The 17,903-nt window shown below is 36.2% G+C and overlaps 1 protein-coding gene across 7 annotated transcripts in view; it reads right to left on the reverse strand.

Annotated features, from left to right (window-relative positions):
* The window catches only part of CACNA2D1 (calcium voltage-gated channel auxiliary subunit alpha2delta 1), a 510,209-nt gene that overhangs the window by 364,234 nt on the left and 128,072 nt on the right, over window positions 1-17,903 (reverse strand). For all 7 annotated transcript variants that reach the window (XM_020884065.2, XM_020884063.2, XM_020884064.2 and 4 more), the window contains exon 3: window positions 9,266-9,382. In XM_020884065.2, the coding sequence (XP_020739724.1) occupies window positions 9,266-9,382 (117 nt within the window). The remainder of the gene's footprint in view (window positions 1-9,265; window positions 9,383-17,903) is intronic.

The raw sequence follows: 17,903 nt of genomic DNA on the forward strand, positions 1-17,903 counted from the left end.
ACTCCTAAATAAAAGAACCACCTTCAATTGCATCCTTCATGTTTTAACAAAGTTGGAGAATATTTGATAATTTCCAGAATACAGAAATGAAAAAGAAACCAAAAATATGTCTATATAGGGGAGTTAAATTAGAGTTCATTAGATTATAGAGTACAGCATACTGTCAAAAAGAACCAGAGGCTTTAGCAATCAGGGATACCTGAGTTGAAGATCTTTTCTACCTGCTACCTAAGCTGGTCAATTTTGTTAGGTAATACCTATCTTTAGATACAACCTCAACATAGCACACCTACCACTTAAGAGTTGTTCTGAAGATTAAGAGTTGTTCTGAGAATGTGTGTAAAGCATTTAACATGATGGCTGGCAATAAAGATTGCTCAGCAACTGAGAATCATCAATACGGATCTGCCAGGAACACTCAGCTATGAGGAGCTGAAGATGGGTCCTCCCACCCACAAAACTCCCCCTACACACACAAAGAGATATACTCTTGTAAGGAGAAAACCAAACAAATTTTAACATATATAGGGAACAGAAAACAAAATAGATTTAAATTAGACAATGACATCCATGTTAGAAATAATTTACTCAATACTAAGTTAAGCAATAATAATGGGATATTTTAATTGTGGAAGCTTCATCACCAAAAATATCTGAGAAAAGAAACAGCTATCTTCTCAAACTTGGTGGTTTAGACATTCACCTACTTATGAGAAGAGGACCAGAAGACTGAATTCCCCAAGTCTTTCAACTTTCATGTTCTATGATACTTTATTTAAATTAATAGGACATTCCATCATTGTCCCAATAAATTGTGTCAGGGGGTGTTAAGCAAAGCACAGACAGATCATCTTTGCAAATGTAGTTCGTGATTTTACAAGCTCTAAAAAAAATTATTGGAATAGATTTAAAAGAATTCTTGTATATACAAAAAAAAAGTCTGGATAGCGATGGGTATCTCACAAAGTGCTTCTGCTGCCTTCTGTTCTCCATTAAAGATAAAAAATTAATTCAGAGGAAGGTTGAGAGTTTATGTATTTCTGTAGGAGGATGATAAGGGGTTAATAGGGGCAGGGGAAAAACTAAACATCAAAAGATTAAATAATAAAGTTAGCAAGGACTCAGATAAAGTTAAGAATCAGAACACCATGGAAGGCTGAATTCTATAAACAGCTAAACAGTGTTTACCTTCCTTCAGCAAAGACTACTTGATCAGACTTTCTCCAAATGTACAGCATGGTATGAAGTTTTATTTAAAGATTCCATTATGTGAATCAAAGATGGTAACCTTGGATTAGCACTGCTTCTCTATATTTATTTTTCCCTTGTCAACATCATCCACTAGCACATTTAGATCAAAGCATGTCTATTGTTCTGCTGGGTTGAGTTTGCAATTTTCTAGATTAGAAGTGGAATGAAATACGGCTCTTACTCTGACATTCTTTTACGATTATCACAGGTTTTGGAGACTCCTAAATCTCCAGGTAAAGCTCACTGATTACCACTGTAGAAACAGCATAGCACGCATGATTAGGAATCCCAAGTCCAATTCCAGTTCTGACTCTGACCACCTGGGTATGAGGGCTAGCCAGCTCCACTGGTGTGGGACCTGTGCAATCCCCCAGCTGGATCCCACAATTGGTCTAAAGCTCTGCAGCTACCGTCCTTAAATTCTGAATACCTTCTTTCAAGAGGTGCCCCACATTTTCATTTTGGACATGACCCTACAAATTACATAGTTGTTACTGCCTGTGTGAGATTTCCAATTCAATTCATCTATCTAATTCTCATTATCTTGCATGTGATCAACAACCCAACACTCCCTCTTCCCCTTATTTTTGCAAATGCAGTGCTATCGGAGCAAACATTATGTTTGTTAAATTGTCAACACAATAATACTGCTATGTTAACATTACTTTCTACTCCTAAATAATTAAGTCAACTCAAGTCTATGAAAATCATATTTCCAAAAGAGATTTTTTTTTTTTTTAGTAGAAAGAGACTATCAATGTTGCCCAGAACCTTTCCTTTTCTGAACACCTTCCATGAGAAAACTTTTCACTTTACCATTAATTCTACTCTCTGTCTTAAAGGTGTATTTGGCAGCTTATCTTTTTTCCAAAAGTGCCTTTGCTCAAACAATTCAGTGCAAACACTATTTCATGGAATGGACGGGGGAGAAAGTACTGCGGAGCAGAGCGACGAACAGCAGGCTATGTTTAAAAAAACACCTTGCTGCTAACCTTTAAATAATATATTAATCCGAACAGAATGTTATAAAAATTAAAGTGCTGAGTGTGGTAGTGAGTAGCAACACCGTTATGAGTATATGGATCTGTTTACTTCTGAGGGTACTTTAAGAGGTTCCAAACACAGCACTTAGTGTTTCCCCATTCCTTCTGTCTGACCCCAAATTTCGATCATTATCATTACTTGAGATGTAAAATCCATAAAAATGCTGCTAAAGTATATAACTTGAGAGAGGAAATGTGCTGGTGTATCTGGAGATTTTCATGTAATACATTAGCAAATGGTATCAAGAAAGACAGGCATTTTCCATTTAAACCTGTCGTCTACTTCAGAAAAATCATATTTTCTGAGTGAGAACTATGACATCATGTATTATGTTTATTTTGTTAAAAAAAAAATACCTCAGGCTTGTATGCAACCACATTCCCATATACATAGACGGAAATGAATTCTTTGCTGTGTAAAGTTGAACAAATTTTTCAAAATTCCTTGAGTTTTTACTTTTCAACTGTAAAATGAAAACAGTTATACCTATTTTGCATAAAGGACAATGTGTTAGAAATACATAGAAAGAATCTAGCAAACTGCTTGGAATATAACTGACATTTAATAAAATGTTTACTTATTTGTTCCTATTAGAAGACTAGAACTTTCACTCTTCTCCAACGAAGAAAACCACTCATTCACTCATACATGCCTCAACCTTATCACCCAGCACTCTTACTTTCTTTCATTTCTATTATTTATCAAAAATTATTTTTCTCCATTGTTCACTGCAAATTATCATAACAATGATAATTTACTCTTTTGAACTCACAATTTCTAACCATTACCAGATCTATCCATGGTTCATGATTTCAAATATTTCAACTATCATTGACTAATTTTCAAGTACCCATGATATTTAAAAAATTTACTCTTATGAGTCTTAAAACATGGATTCAACAGTCCTTTCAATCTACTGCTGTTCACACTGTGCCAAGCCTTGTTAGAAAAAGCTGATTTGACTACACATGCAATCATTATATTTTCAATAAAATATTCTTACAAAATGGGACTTTATATAAAAAGCCAAAGAAAGCAACATTTTCCTTCCCCTCCTCAGCTTCTTCAAAATGAATTTTCTCCAGACTTTCTTCCCTAAAACTCACATTCAATCTTGAAAAGATCTGATGCAGACACTGGCTGGCTGGAGCCACATTTTAATTAAGACTACCACAACTCTGTACAGAGAGGTGGTGTCCCAGCTAAAAAAAACTCCATCTATTATTTCCCCTTGCAGCCAAGGGTAACCCAGTGGGATGAACACAGAAGTAACAGAATGAGACTTTTGGAAATCTCTTGAGCTACCTACATCCAGGTTTCTTGCTTTGAGAGAAAATAAACTTGCAATCTTTTTATATCACTCTAGTTGGCTTATGCAATATTGCTCTTTACAGCATCGGACCTTGCTTCTATCACCAGTCACATCCACAGCTGGGTGTTGTTTTTGCTTTGTCTCCATCACTTAATTCTTTCTGGAGTTATTTCTCCACTGATCTCAAGTTGCATATTGGGCATCTACCAAGCTGGGTAGTTCATCTTTCACTGTCCTATCTTTTGCCTTTTCACACTGTTCATGGGATTCTCAAGGTAAGAACAGGAAAAGGAGTATGTCAAGGTTGTATGTTATCACCCTGCTTATTTAACTTCTATGCAGAGTATATCATGAGAAATGCTGGACTGGATGAAGCACAAACTTGAATCAAGATTGCCGAGAGAAATATCAATAACCTCAGATATGCAGATGACACCACCCTTACAGCAGAAAGTGAAGAAGAACTAAAGAGCCTCCTGATGAAAGTGAAAGAGGAGGGTGAAAAAGTTGGCTTAAGACTCAAGATTCAAAAAATGAAGATCATGGCATCCGGTCCCATAACTTCATGGCAAATAGATGGGGAAACAGTCACTGATTTTATTTTTGGGGCTCCAAAATTACTGCAGATGGTGACTGTAGCCATGAAATTAAAAGACACTTACTCCTTGGAAGGAAAGTTATGACCAACCTAGACAGCATATTAAAAAGCAGAGACATTACTTTGTCAACAAAGGTCCATCTAGTCAAGGCTATGGTTTTTCCAGTATTCATGTATGGATGTGAGAGTTGAACTATAAAGAAAGCTGAGCACCAAAGAATTGATGCTTTTGAACTGTGGTGTTGGAGAAGACTCTTGAGAGTTCCATGGACTGAAAGCAGATAAGTCCTGAATATTCATTGGAAGGACTAATGTCGAAGCTGAAACTCCAATACTTTGCTCACCTGATGGGAAGAACTGACTCATTGGAAAAGATCCTGATGCTGGGAGGGATTGAGGGCAGGATGAGAAGAGGACGACAGAGGATGAGACAGTTAGATGGCAACACCAACTCGATGAACACGAGTTTGAGCAATCTCTGGGATTTGGTGATGGACAGGGAGGCCTGGCATGCTGCAGTCCATGGAGACACAGTCAGACACGACTGAGCAACTGAACTGAACTGATTCAAAGTACAGTCTTTGTATCAGAACCATCACCTGTTTCCTTATTAGAAATTCAGTATCTTTGGCCAGATCTACTGAATAAAAAGAGGCGTTCCAGGTAGCACATTGGTAAAGAATCCACCTGCAATGCAGGAAACACAAAAGATGCAGTTTTGATCCAAAGGTTGGGAAGATCCTCTAGAGTGGGAAATATCAACCCGCTCAAGTATTTTTGCCTGGGAAATCCTATGGATAGAGGAACCTGGAAGGTACAGTCCAGGGGCCACAAAGAGTCAGACATGACTGAGCACACGCACACACATACTTATACTGAATAAAAATCTGCATTTTAACAAGAGCCAGAGGTGAGCCACACGCACGTTACAGTGAGAAACACTGGCATACACTGCTTGTTAAATACAGTTTTGGGAGAAAGTTAAAGGAATACTCAAAGACTCCATTTCCTTACTGAAAAATGAGACTACTAATGGTATACAGTGCACAGCATTATTATGAGAAATAATCAGGTAACATTACTTGGTAAACACTCAATAAGGTGTAACTGGCCTTAAATTTGATCATCTACCTCAAATCTGTATATTCAAGATATATTTCCAATGTACTTATTTATGCAGTTACATTGGTACCCCGTGCAAATAAATTAAAGCTCCTTTAATACAGAAGTCTCCCTGAATATAAGCCTATAACAAAAGTAGAAGTAAATTAATAATATACATTATTAATAATATAATAATCCTATACTCATATAGTATTAATATATTACATTCATTCATATTCATCTTATATGAATGAATTTATGAATGTGAATAAATTTATGAATTTATTAATGAATTCATATTCATCTTATATTCATTTACAACACAATGTAGAACCTGCTTTTTAATTATCCTCAAAAAATTTCTCTTTCAAATAATGTATTTATTTCCATATATTCAAAAAGTTAAATAAAAAATTTAGTTTGAAAACAAAGATGAATCTTTCCCCCTCACATAAAATCTAACAAATTCTACATTTCATTAGTCATTATGCCTTCTGTACTCTCACATTATGTGCTTAAGATAGCCAGTGATCTCACAGGACTCAAATAATATACCAGGTATCTAGACCTTCAATTCCAAATGATAAAAAACAAAGTATCATTAAGCTCCCATTTTAATCCAGTTAAGGCAAGATACATCCTACTTCATTCTATGACCTTCTTCTAAGGATTGTGATGACCAGATTATCTGCTTCCTACATCCGGGGCAAAAAAAAAAATGTAAGCTGATAAAAATCAATATAAATGGAATCATTTTCAGTAGTCATTAGTGAATATTAATCACTTAAGAAGAAAGTAATTTTTATTAGATAAACTTTTAATGAAAATATACTTACATCTATAAATGATGCTTTAAAGAGGTATTCATATAACAAAAACTGAAGATAATGTTATGAATCTTCTAATCATGAAAGTTTGCCTTACCACTATACATTTCTTAAAAATTGTGCTTCATAGAGGACTTTGTAGACACTTCTCCAAAGAAGACATACATATGGCCATTAGACTCACAGAAAAATGCCCAAAATCATTAATTATTAGAGAAACGCAAATGAAAACAACAATGAGGTACCACCTCACACTGGTGAAAATGGCCATCACTAAAATGTCTACAAATAAACAAACACTGGAGAAAGTGTTGCAAAAAGGGAACTCTCATACCTGTTGGTGGGAATATATGTTACTGTACCCATTTTGGGGAACAGTATGGATATTCCTCAGAAAACTAAGAACAGAGTTACCAGCAATCCCACATCTAGGCATCTACCCAGACAAAACTAATTCAAAAAGATACATGCATCCCTATGTTCATAGCACCACCATTCACAATAGCCAAGACATGGAAGCAACCTAAATATCCACTGACAGATGAACAGATAAAGATGACATGGTATCATATATGTAATGGAATACTGCTCAGACATCAAAAACAACAGAATAATACCATATGCAGCAACACAGATGCAACTAGAAATTATTATACTAGGTGAAGTCAGAAAGAGAAAGATAAAAGCCCCATGTTATCATTTATATGTGGAATCTAAAACATGGCACAAATGAACCTACCTACAAAACAGAAACACACTCACAGATGTAAGAGAACAGACTGTGGTTCAGCCAAGGGAAGGGAGTAGGGAGAAGAATGGACTGGGAGTTTGGGGTTAGTAGATGCAAACTACTCTATTTAGAATGGATAAAAAACAAGTCCTACTGTGTAGGAAAGCAAAATATATCCAATCTCTTGAAATAAACCTTAATAGAAAGGAATATTTTAAAAGAGGGTATATATGTGTATAAACGAATTACTTTGCTATACAGCAGAAATTTGCATACAACTGTAAATCAACTATACTTCAAAAAAAAAAAAGTGTTTCAACTTCTGGCAATGTGGCATACCAAATATTCCAAAGGATCCTCTTATTATGTTACAATAAGATCCTGGATATTTTAAGATACATAGAAATGTATAAGGGTCAAAAACAAAACTGACAATTTCTGAATGCCAAGAGATATGTCTGTACACACACACACACACATATATATATAATACATTAAGTTAAAAATCTGAACTGTAAGTGATCAGTAAACAAAGAATTCAGAGTTATCCTGGAACAAACACCTGCAACAGTGCTGAGATTTGTAGAATAAGGAGTTAAACTCCAGCATTACATCTAACAAAAGATATATAAGAACTTTATAAACCAATTTTTAAATGCTATAAAGTGGCATAAAAAACAGCTAACTGAAAAAAAAAATCATGCATATAAAGACAAAAATCATAATATCAATTCTTCCAAATTTTGTCTTAATTTGGAATTCAATGGAATGCCATTTAAAATCCCAGTAAAGACTGTTTCAGATAATAGCATGCTGAATCTAAATTTTAAATAATTTGTGAAAGTTCAAGACTAGTCAAGATCCTTTTGAAGAAGAATATGGTGAGAAACTGAGCATACTAGCTTGATAAATGGGGCTTCATCAAGGGAAGGTAAAATATTTAATATATGGTCTCGGGAGAACTGATCAGAAAAAAAAATCATTTGTATTGTGACCTAAAACTGTATATTGATATTAGTTACAGGTGGCTTAAATAGATCTGAAAGAAATGGAATCTTTCACAATAAAATACACAAAAATATTTAGAACATCAGGGTAGGAAATGATTTTTTAAACAAAGCATACACCTCAAAATATTTTTTTTAAGTTGACTCTGACAGCATTAAAATTAAGAACTTATTTGATCAAAATATACCAAAAAGACAATAAAAAGACAGGTCACAAACTGGAAAAAGAGATTTGCATCACATGTAACTGAAATGAACTACCATCAAGAATATACAATCTACTAATCAATTTAAACGATAAAAATGTGTAAAAGATATGAAGAACTATGTCACTGAAGAGGAAAGAAGAATATTCAGAATACAAAACGGATAACCACTTCATTAGGGATAAGCAGAGATGCCATGTGGCATCCACTCAGCTGCCTATAGTGAAGAGCTCTGACATCGCCACTTATTGGCCAGAATATGCACCAATGTGGACTCAAATACTGGTAGTAGAGGTCTAAACTGATACAACCACTTTGGAAAATCAGTGTCATACTTATGTAATCTGATTTTATGAATACTCTATAGTCTAGTATTCTACTATCATGTACTGGTCTAGTATTCTACTATCATGTACTGGTCCGTGTTCTTGTACATATGTACCGATAAACTCGTTCAAGAAAATGAAGCCACCTTATTCATGGTTCAATCCAAATAATAATTTACCAGCAGAGAATAAATGAATAAATTAAGATATATCTTCAAAAAATAATATTTTACCATGAATAAAAATGAATTAAAGCTAAGCACAAACATCTAAAAAAATCATGCAAACATAATGTTGATGGAAGAAAGGAAGTGGCTGAAGACCACATACAGCATTATGTGATTTTAATAAAGCTGAAACAAAGGAGACTAACACATGTTTAGCAAAACATTTAGGTGAGGTACAGCTACTTTTAAAGAGCAAAGAAACAAGTAATCAAATATCCAGTGTACCGGCTATCTCTAGTAGAGACGCAGGGTGATGAGACAAGAAATACTACAAAGGAAGGTTTCAGGATGCTTGCAATATTCAAGGATTTTACACTGTATGATCAGTTTAAGCATGATTATTACACATGATTACTTACATATGTATAAATAGATATATGTTCTAACTAAATATACTATTTCTCTGTATTAAAATCACCAAATATATACAAATAAAATAATAATTATAAACAAGCTAATTATTTCAAGTCCACAGTGAAACCATGATCTCATCTTTTATGAACATATATTAGATGAACACAGTTTCTCAGATAAAACAAGCATACTAAAGAAAACCTCCAAATAAAGCATGAAAGATAAATAATAAATGAGTAGTATAGAATAATAAAATGAGTAAATACAATTTAAACTCACCACCAGGGCTTTGGATCTGTTGCTCAGAAGTTTTTCAATATCCCTGGCTGCAATTTCCACCAGCTGGCGTGCATTATTTGGCTCCACAGTATACAAATCTTGGTATTTCTCATAAATCTGTATGAAGAGGAAGTAAAATTAGTAAGAACAATAATTGCTTTTTTGGTTTCCATCCTCACATTAGAATGTATTTAAAACCATAAACTGATTAGAAAGACAAATCTGTTCCTTGCTTCATCTTGATCTTTTTGGAGTTCCAGTGTGTTCAAAATATACATATATATATACATATATGTATATGTTGATATACATACAAATATCAATTAACTGTAAGACCACAAGCTCACCAAAACAGTATATCATGTTAAAAAGTTGTAAAACATCTTGTAAGACAACAACTTGTATGTTCTATTTTGCAAATTCAAGTTGTACCTCCAACCTCAAAATTAAAAACTGAAAGTGAAAGTCACTTAATTGTGTCCAACTCTCTGCCACCCCATGGACTATACAGTCCACGGAATTCTCCAGGCCAGAATACTGGAATGTTCTCCAGGGTATCTTTCCAACCCAGCAATTGAACTGGGATCTCCTGCATTGCAAGTAGATTCTTTACCAGCTAAGCTACAGGGAAGCCCCAAACCTGGTATTTACTGCCTTCAGCATTTTAAAGAAACAGGGAGGCTATTCTAGAAAATAGAAGAATTTAAGCATGGGACATCAAAACTGGAGGATGTGTGCACTGAACAAAAGTTGGGACAAGGGAATAAGATACTGCACTGAGGGAGACTCGCACCTTTTCCACCACCGAAGCTAAGATGTATGCTGCTAAATAGGCTAATAACCAAAAAGAGAAACACAGAGAATGAAGACCTTCCACCCCTCAGGTTCATCCTGGTGGCACAGGAAGCTTCACATTTCACAGTGAAGAACAAGGTCACTGAGGTCTATGTTAAAGTTTGGTTGAAGCTATAATAGTATAAGCATTTATATTATGAAATTGAATTTTTTTAAAAACTCACTGAATAAGACTACATTGAAAGTAACCTAGACAGCAAGAGAAAACAATTACTTTCTGGCTCACATCAGCATTTATGGAAGGATTTCCCTAGAGTAGCATAAGATGTACCTGGTTTATCAAGCGTGTATACTCCTGGCAGGAAATAAAGATTAAAAGAAAAGTGGGGGGCGAGGGGAGGAGCACAAAGACAGTGAGGATGTCTGTGGCTGAAGGGCTGGCTGAAAAGGAAATCCCCTATTCATCCAACAGATGGGTTGCACATGCATGACTAAACCATCTTCAAAGCCAGGGACTGGCAGGTTTTTACTGTCTTATGAGAAGTGAATCCAGGCACAAGCAGGAACCAGTTCAACCCTGTTTTTTACTGGCATAATGCCAGCATTCTGGTTACTACCAACAGGTTCTACAGCTTGGTCCCAGCTGATCATGGATGCTGCTGGTGAACACTGGTTTCAAAAGGAGCAATATACACAAGCTAAATTTATTTTTTGAAGTGTGTTGGTTTCACATGAAGTTTCAGTTTTAAGTGATTTAAAATACATCAACATTTTAATCAATAAGTTAAAATAATTAACTATAATAAAACTAATTATCTAATAAATATTTTTCAATATTTGACTCAAACTTCTACTGCTAAAATTGTTTATCATTTTCAAACCATGAGGCTTTTCCTCACACTTTGAATTTTGACCTTGTAGGTTCTCATCCCAATTATTCAAGGCACAGTAATTTAGTCATATAAAATCCCAAGAGTTAATATCATTCAGGATTCCTGCATATTACTGGATTTTTTTCTACTTTTTATTGATGGACAGACTATTGTGTCCTATTTTTTTTTATATATTTATTCATTTATTTGGCTGCAACAGGTCTTAGTTGCAGCATGTGGGATCTAGTTCCCTGACCAGGGATCAAACCTGGGCCCCCTGCATTGGGAGCTCAGAGTCTTAACCACTAGGCCAGCAGGGAAGTCCCTATTGTGTCCTATTTTTAAAGACCCAGGTTGTCCATGAAGGACTCCCTCCAGTCCAAAGCTATCTCTTTTGTTTCAGCCTAAGATCTCATCCAGGGACATGAACTCCTAAACAGATTGATTTGAGGTACAAACAGATAAAACTCAACATCACTTTAATTGATCAAGGATATTTAGTTCTGTGCAAAAAAACCAATATAACTAATTGCTGTGAAAGGCAGGTATGCTTTGTATCATGAATATCTTGCTCATTTTTGTATAAAGTCTAACCTCCTTCCTGTGGTATTGGGACTCTAATAGAATTGAAAGTTGGTAAAGATTAGTTCAGGACACACAGTCTCTACTTCATATTATGTACTACAGCTAATGGCAATTATTAATCACTATCTATGTATGCCAGACATATAAAATGCCATAAAGGATGAATGAATTATAAATAAGAAAAAACTAGTTCAAGTATATATATTTTTTTTCCTCAGAGAATATTCTCTCATGTTCCACTTAAACAGTAATTTTTAAAAGCTTAGGAAATGAAAAATAAGATCCAGAATGCAAATAAACTTTAATAAATAAAGTCAAGGAAGCTTAAGTCCAGAGCCCAGTGTAAATGCCCTGCCATACATTTTAAGGTACAATACCACATTTGAAATGTTTTCATTGTAATAAAACATGAATTAGAATCATGTAACAGCCACCACCAAAAGAAGTGGACTTTGCTTCTGGTTTCAAAGAATGCAATCTTGTTTATTTTGTTGCATGAGATATTACAATGGCTCTCAGAGAGAGCCCGGGGCATGTTTAGTGAATAATTTTCAGAGTAGAAGGTTTCACATGGATTTTTAAGATATTATATTTCCATAACTTACAGGTATTTACAATTCATTCCACCACTAAAATAAACCACATTTCTATAATATTTAACATGCTAACATGAATATTTTAAAGAGCCTTATATATCTTTTTTTCTTCTTCCTAGTTTTTCTTCTCCTTTATAGAAAATTAATTCTCTGCTTTACCACTTTATCCAATGTCTTTCCTAACAGAAAAACAGCATGATGGGAATAACATGAGTTTCTGGCACCAGGCAGAGCTACATTCACATCACATGTCAGCTCCTCACATGCTGTGTGACACTGGCTTCCGTTTCTTCTACTAGAAAGAATGGAGCACATAAAGAGAATTCAAGACAGGATCTTTTTCCTCCTGACGATAACACTAACATGCTTTTAATTTTTTCTATAGTTCAAATCTTCACACTGCCACCCTTGACACTAGTCTTGACAAAAAGAATATTTGTCGCCTTGTACATTCTTTCCTTCTCATCATCTTAATTAGCTGGTTTTAATATTCTTTCACTACAAAACTCACAGGCCAAGATTTGCTGTGATAACAGAAACCATGGTTTCCCTACCTTTTTCACTGAAAACGTCCGTTAAGCCTCTTTGCTGTATAGTTAAGCCCATGGTTCAGTGATAATTTTCAGAACAATACATTTAAAAATAACTAACCCGTAATTGTCTAAAAAAAAAGAAAACATCACTCACTCACACAATCACTAAATAAACATAACTAATGAAGTGTTTCGGAAATCATAATATTAGTGTCACACCATGGAATTATACCATGAAATACATGAATTCCCCTAAATATGAATGAACTCCCTTCTGAGAGCACGTTCATAAGTCCAATATGCTCATTAAGTCCAACAAAGTTAGCAAAGGTACCCAACTAACACAACTGGCTACATACTGCTGCTTTTACATTTGCTTTCAGATATCCTGGGCTTGAAATAAAGATACTGTACTACTGTACTATACTACAAAGTACACAGAAGCACAAACACCTAGAGAGGATGCATGCATGTAATGATGCATTTCATACATGTGATTAATTTATGTGATTGAACATGAGAACGCACTTTTGCATCTTCGAAAGTTCATATCTTGCAGGTTCACATGTAGGCTCTGCTGTGCTTAGTCACTCAGTCATGTCCAACTCTTTGCAACCCAATGGACTGTAGCCTACCAGTCTCCTCCATCCATTGAATTTCCCAGGCAAGAGTACCAGAGTGGGTTGCTGTTTCCTTCTCCAGGGGACCTTCTCGACCCAAGGATCAAACCTGGATCTCCCACATTGCTGACAGATACTTTACCGTCTAAGCTACCCAGGAAGCCAAAACCGTCCACCACTTTCAATTAATCATTTTATTAATGGCAACAGTGCATGTCAGGCTTCGGAATGTTAAGTGTGGAGAGACTTTAGGTCCCATTTCACATCGCTCAGGAGCAAACCACTGCCCAGAGCAGAAGGAGATGAAATCCTAACGTATCACAGTTACGCAAAGGGAACCTGAGTGCCACTCTCTGGGACCTCTCTTTGTTTCACCAGGATGTGCAGAAATATTCATAGCAAAGCCCCTTGGGATGACCAAGTAAGGAGGCTGGAAATAAAGGATAATTATCTCTTATAGGAGATGACCTTGGTATGAGTTCAAGGGGATCCCAATACAGACAGAATGGCCAGTGGGAAGCAGAAGTCCAACTGAAGAATAATGGTGAAAACTATCTGGAAAGACTTTCCAAGTTCTTAGTAGCAATAACATTAATATCCATGTCAACAGAACAGAAGACAGTAAATACACCAGATATCTTGTCTTGTCAGTTTCCCTTGTACCCAGAGGACCAGGAGAAAAGTCAAGAAAATCAGAGAATACTGAAAGGGAGTTGGAACTCTGAATTAACTGAATATAAAACTGATCACAAGAGACTGTTTTAAACTGAAAGAGCCTAACCATGAAATTGTGAGAATAATTTTTTCCCCCCATTCTGGGAGAAACAATGGCAGCTCAGTAAAGTTGTTGTTGGCAGTAAGTTAAGTTCCCTAAAGATAAACACAGTCAAATTTCTGCATAGTAAATCAAAATATGTACATTTTGACAGTCCCTTCAATAGTTGTACATTTACTTCCCTCCATTGGAACTTGTCCTGGACAAGCCATCAAGACCTCTGCCATGTTTCTGAGGGAAGTTTTCCCTTGGAAATCGCTGATGAAACAGGAGTCAGAGGAGTTTCCTTACAAATGGGTAGCAATATTTTAATGTAAGACCTTGCCCTTGGCCCCTGCCTAATAGCATCAGGACATATCAGACCTATGCTAAAAACAAAGGAGAAAAGGAAAGATATATTCATTTGAATGCAGAGTTCCAAAGAATAGCAAGCAGAGATAAGAAAGCCTTCCTCAGTGATCAATGAAAAGAAATAGCGGGAAACAACAGAATGGGAAAGACCAGCGATCTCTTCAAGAAAATTACAAAGGGAACATTTCATGCAAAGATGGGCACAGTAAAGGACAGAAATGGTATGGACGTACAGAAGCAGAAAATATTAAGAAGAGCTGACAACAATACACAGAACAATACAAAAAAGATCTTCATGACCCAGATAATCACAATGTAGTGATCACTCATCTAGAGCAAGACATTCTGGAATGTGAAGTCAAGTGGGCCTTAGGAAGCATCACTATGAACAAAGCTAGTGGAAGTGATAGAATGCCAGTTGAGCTATTTCAAATCCTAAAAGATGATGCTATTAAAGTGCTGCACTCAATATGCCAGCAAATTTGGAAAACTCAGCAGTGGCCACAGGACTGGAAAAGATCAGTTTTCATTCCAATCCTAAAGAAAGACAATGCCAAAGCATTTTCAACTACCACATAATACACTCATCTCACATGCTAGCAAAGTAATATTCAAAATTCTCCAAGCTAGGCTTCAACAGTACATGAACTGTGAACTTCCAGATGTTCAACCTGGATTTAGAAAATGCAGAGAAACCAGAGATCAAATTGCCAACGTCAGCTGGATCAACTGAAAAACAAGAGAGTTCTCAAAAAACATCTACCTCTGCTTTATTGACTAAACCAAAGCTTTTGACCATGTAGATCACAACAAACTGTGGGAAATTCTTCAAGAGATGGGAATGCCACACCACCTTGCCTGCCTCCTGAGAAATCTGTATGCAGGTCAAGAAGCAACAGTTAGAACCAGACATAGAACAACAGACTGGTACCAAATTGGAAAAGGAGTACATCAAGGCTATGTATTGTCACCCTGCTTATTTAACTTATATGCAGAGTACATCATGTGAAATGCTGGGCTGGATGAAGCACAAACTGGAATCAAGACTGCCGGGAGAAATATCAGTAACCTCAGATACATAGATGACACCACCCTTATGGCAGAAAGTGAAGAGGAACTAAATAACCTCTTGATGAAACTGAAAGAGAAGAGTGAAAAGGTTGGTTTAAGACTCAAGATTCAAAAAATGAAGATCATGACATCTGGTCCCATCACTTCATGGCAACTAGATGGGAAAACAGTAAAAACACTGACAGACTGAATTTTCTTGGGCTTCAAAATCACTGCAGATGGTGACTGCCGTCATGAAATTAAAAGATGCTTGCCGCTTGGAAGAAAAGCTATGACCAACCTAGACAGCATATTAAAAACTATAGACATTACTTTGCCGACTAAGGTCCATCTAGTCAAGGCTATGGTTTTTCCAGTAGTCATGAATGGATGTGAGAGTTGGACTATAAAGAAAGCTGAGCACTGAAGAATTGATGCTTTTGAACTACGGTGTTGGAGAAGACTCTTGAGAGTCCCTTGGACTGTAAGAAGATCTAACCAGTCCATCCTAAAGATCAGCCCTCAGTGTTCATTGAAGGACTGATGTTGAAGCTGAAACTCCAACATTTTGGCCACCTGATGCAAAGAGCTGACTCTTTTGAAAAGACCCTGATGGTGGGAAAGATTGAAGGCAGGAGGAGAAGAGAATCACAGAGGATGAGATGGTTAGATGGCATCACTGACTCGTTGGACATGACTTTGAGCAAGCTCCAGGAGTTAGTGATGTACAGGGAAGCCTGGAGTGCTGAAGTCCATGGGGTCACAAAGAGTCAGACACTGAACTGATATTGGACCTGGAAGCAGCTAATTCCTGAATTAATAATCTGTGAGGAATCAGATAGAAAAGATCTACAAGAACAAGGGTATATTTGATTTGAACCAATCAAATTTTCTCCATATAGGATGACAGATGGATCAAAGTTAAAAGCAGCAGCAAAAGTGAAAAGACTAGCAGAAGAAAAAGTCTTCAAATACTACTAATGCGATAAATGATGGCTATGGTAGGTAGAGTAATGACTTCCCAAAGATAAACACATCTTTATCTCTAGAACCTGTGAATATTTTGTTACATGGCAAAGAGGAATTAATTTTGTAGAGGAAGTTTCACTAATCAGTTGCATTTAAAGAGATTATCCTGGATTGTCCTGGAGAGTCCAACGTATTCACAAAGATCCTTAAAAAAATGGAAGAGGAAAAGGCAACCATGCAAGAGAAAATCAAATGGATGATAATGTGAGAAGAAATTATCCTGTGTTGCTGGCTATGAAGAGGAAAATGGGCCATGAGGCAAGGAAAGGACTTCTGATCCACAGCATTGTAAGATAATAAATGTGTTTTGTCAGTAAATTTAAAGTAATCTGTGACACTCACAATAGAAAACTAACACAATGAGTTAGCAGTGGAGACAATGCTAATACTCAGCCTCAGGGGCTGTCTTGGCTCTAGACCTTCCTTCTCACTGCCCAAACTATCTTCCAAACGCCTTAAATTCTTGCTGAAACCCAGACTCTTCCCGAGTTCGCTTAAACGTGGTACTATTATATTTCTTTTACATGTAGTCCTACAGTAAATTCCCCAAGGGATTCACTCTACAAAAACTAAAAATGCTAAGTACTTTTCTAAGTTGCGATTAACACTGTTTATTAAATACACTTTGAATGCCCATTTCATTAGTCATCAGACTCTCTTCACTGAAATGAAAGAATAAGCTCTGTTGTGAGAGGTGTACAGTTTGTATTAAGAAATTTATGAAATTTTCTTTATGAAATAATGAAGCTATCTCAGGACTCCCACTATAGCCTTCATAATTGTTTAGGAGCCTGAAAAGAAATATTAGAAAGAGGAGCTAAAAATATAAAGAATAGATGGCACACACTGTACAAAAACATATATAAATTAGGTGAATGAATATGATTCTACCTCACAATAATGAAAGGTGGGGTTAAGAAAAAAAGCTAGAATATACACCTCACCATCATTCCAGTTTCACTATCTTTATTGACTAAATTCATATATCTTCATTACTGATGCAGGCAGGAAAAGAGGTTCACTACCCAGAAGCTTAACATTCAGAAAACTAAGATCATGGCATCTGGTCCCATCATTTCATGGCAAATAGATGGGGAGACAGTGGAAACAGTGTCAGACTTTATTTTTGGGGGCTCTAAAACAACTGCAGATGGTGACTGCAGTCATGAAATTAAAAGACGCTTATTCCTTGGAAGGAAAGTTATGACCAACCTAGATAGCATATTAAAAAGCAGAGACATTACTTTGCCAACAAAGGTCCGTCTGGTCAAGGCTATGGTTTTCCCAGTGGTCATGTATGGATGTGAGAGTTGGACTGTGAAGAAAGCTGAGCACCGAAAAATTGATGCTTCTGAACTGTGGTGTTGGAGAAGACTCTTGAGAATTCCTTCGACTGCAAGGAGATCCAACCAGTCCATCCTAAAGGAGATCA

This window comes from Odocoileus virginianus, chromosome 1 (genome assembly GCF_023699985.2).
Source record: "Odocoileus virginianus isolate 20LAN1187 ecotype Illinois chromosome 1, Ovbor_1.2, whole genome shotgun sequence".
Lineage (NCBI taxonomy): Eukaryota > Metazoa > Chordata > Mammalia > Artiodactyla > Cervidae > Odocoileus > Odocoileus virginianus.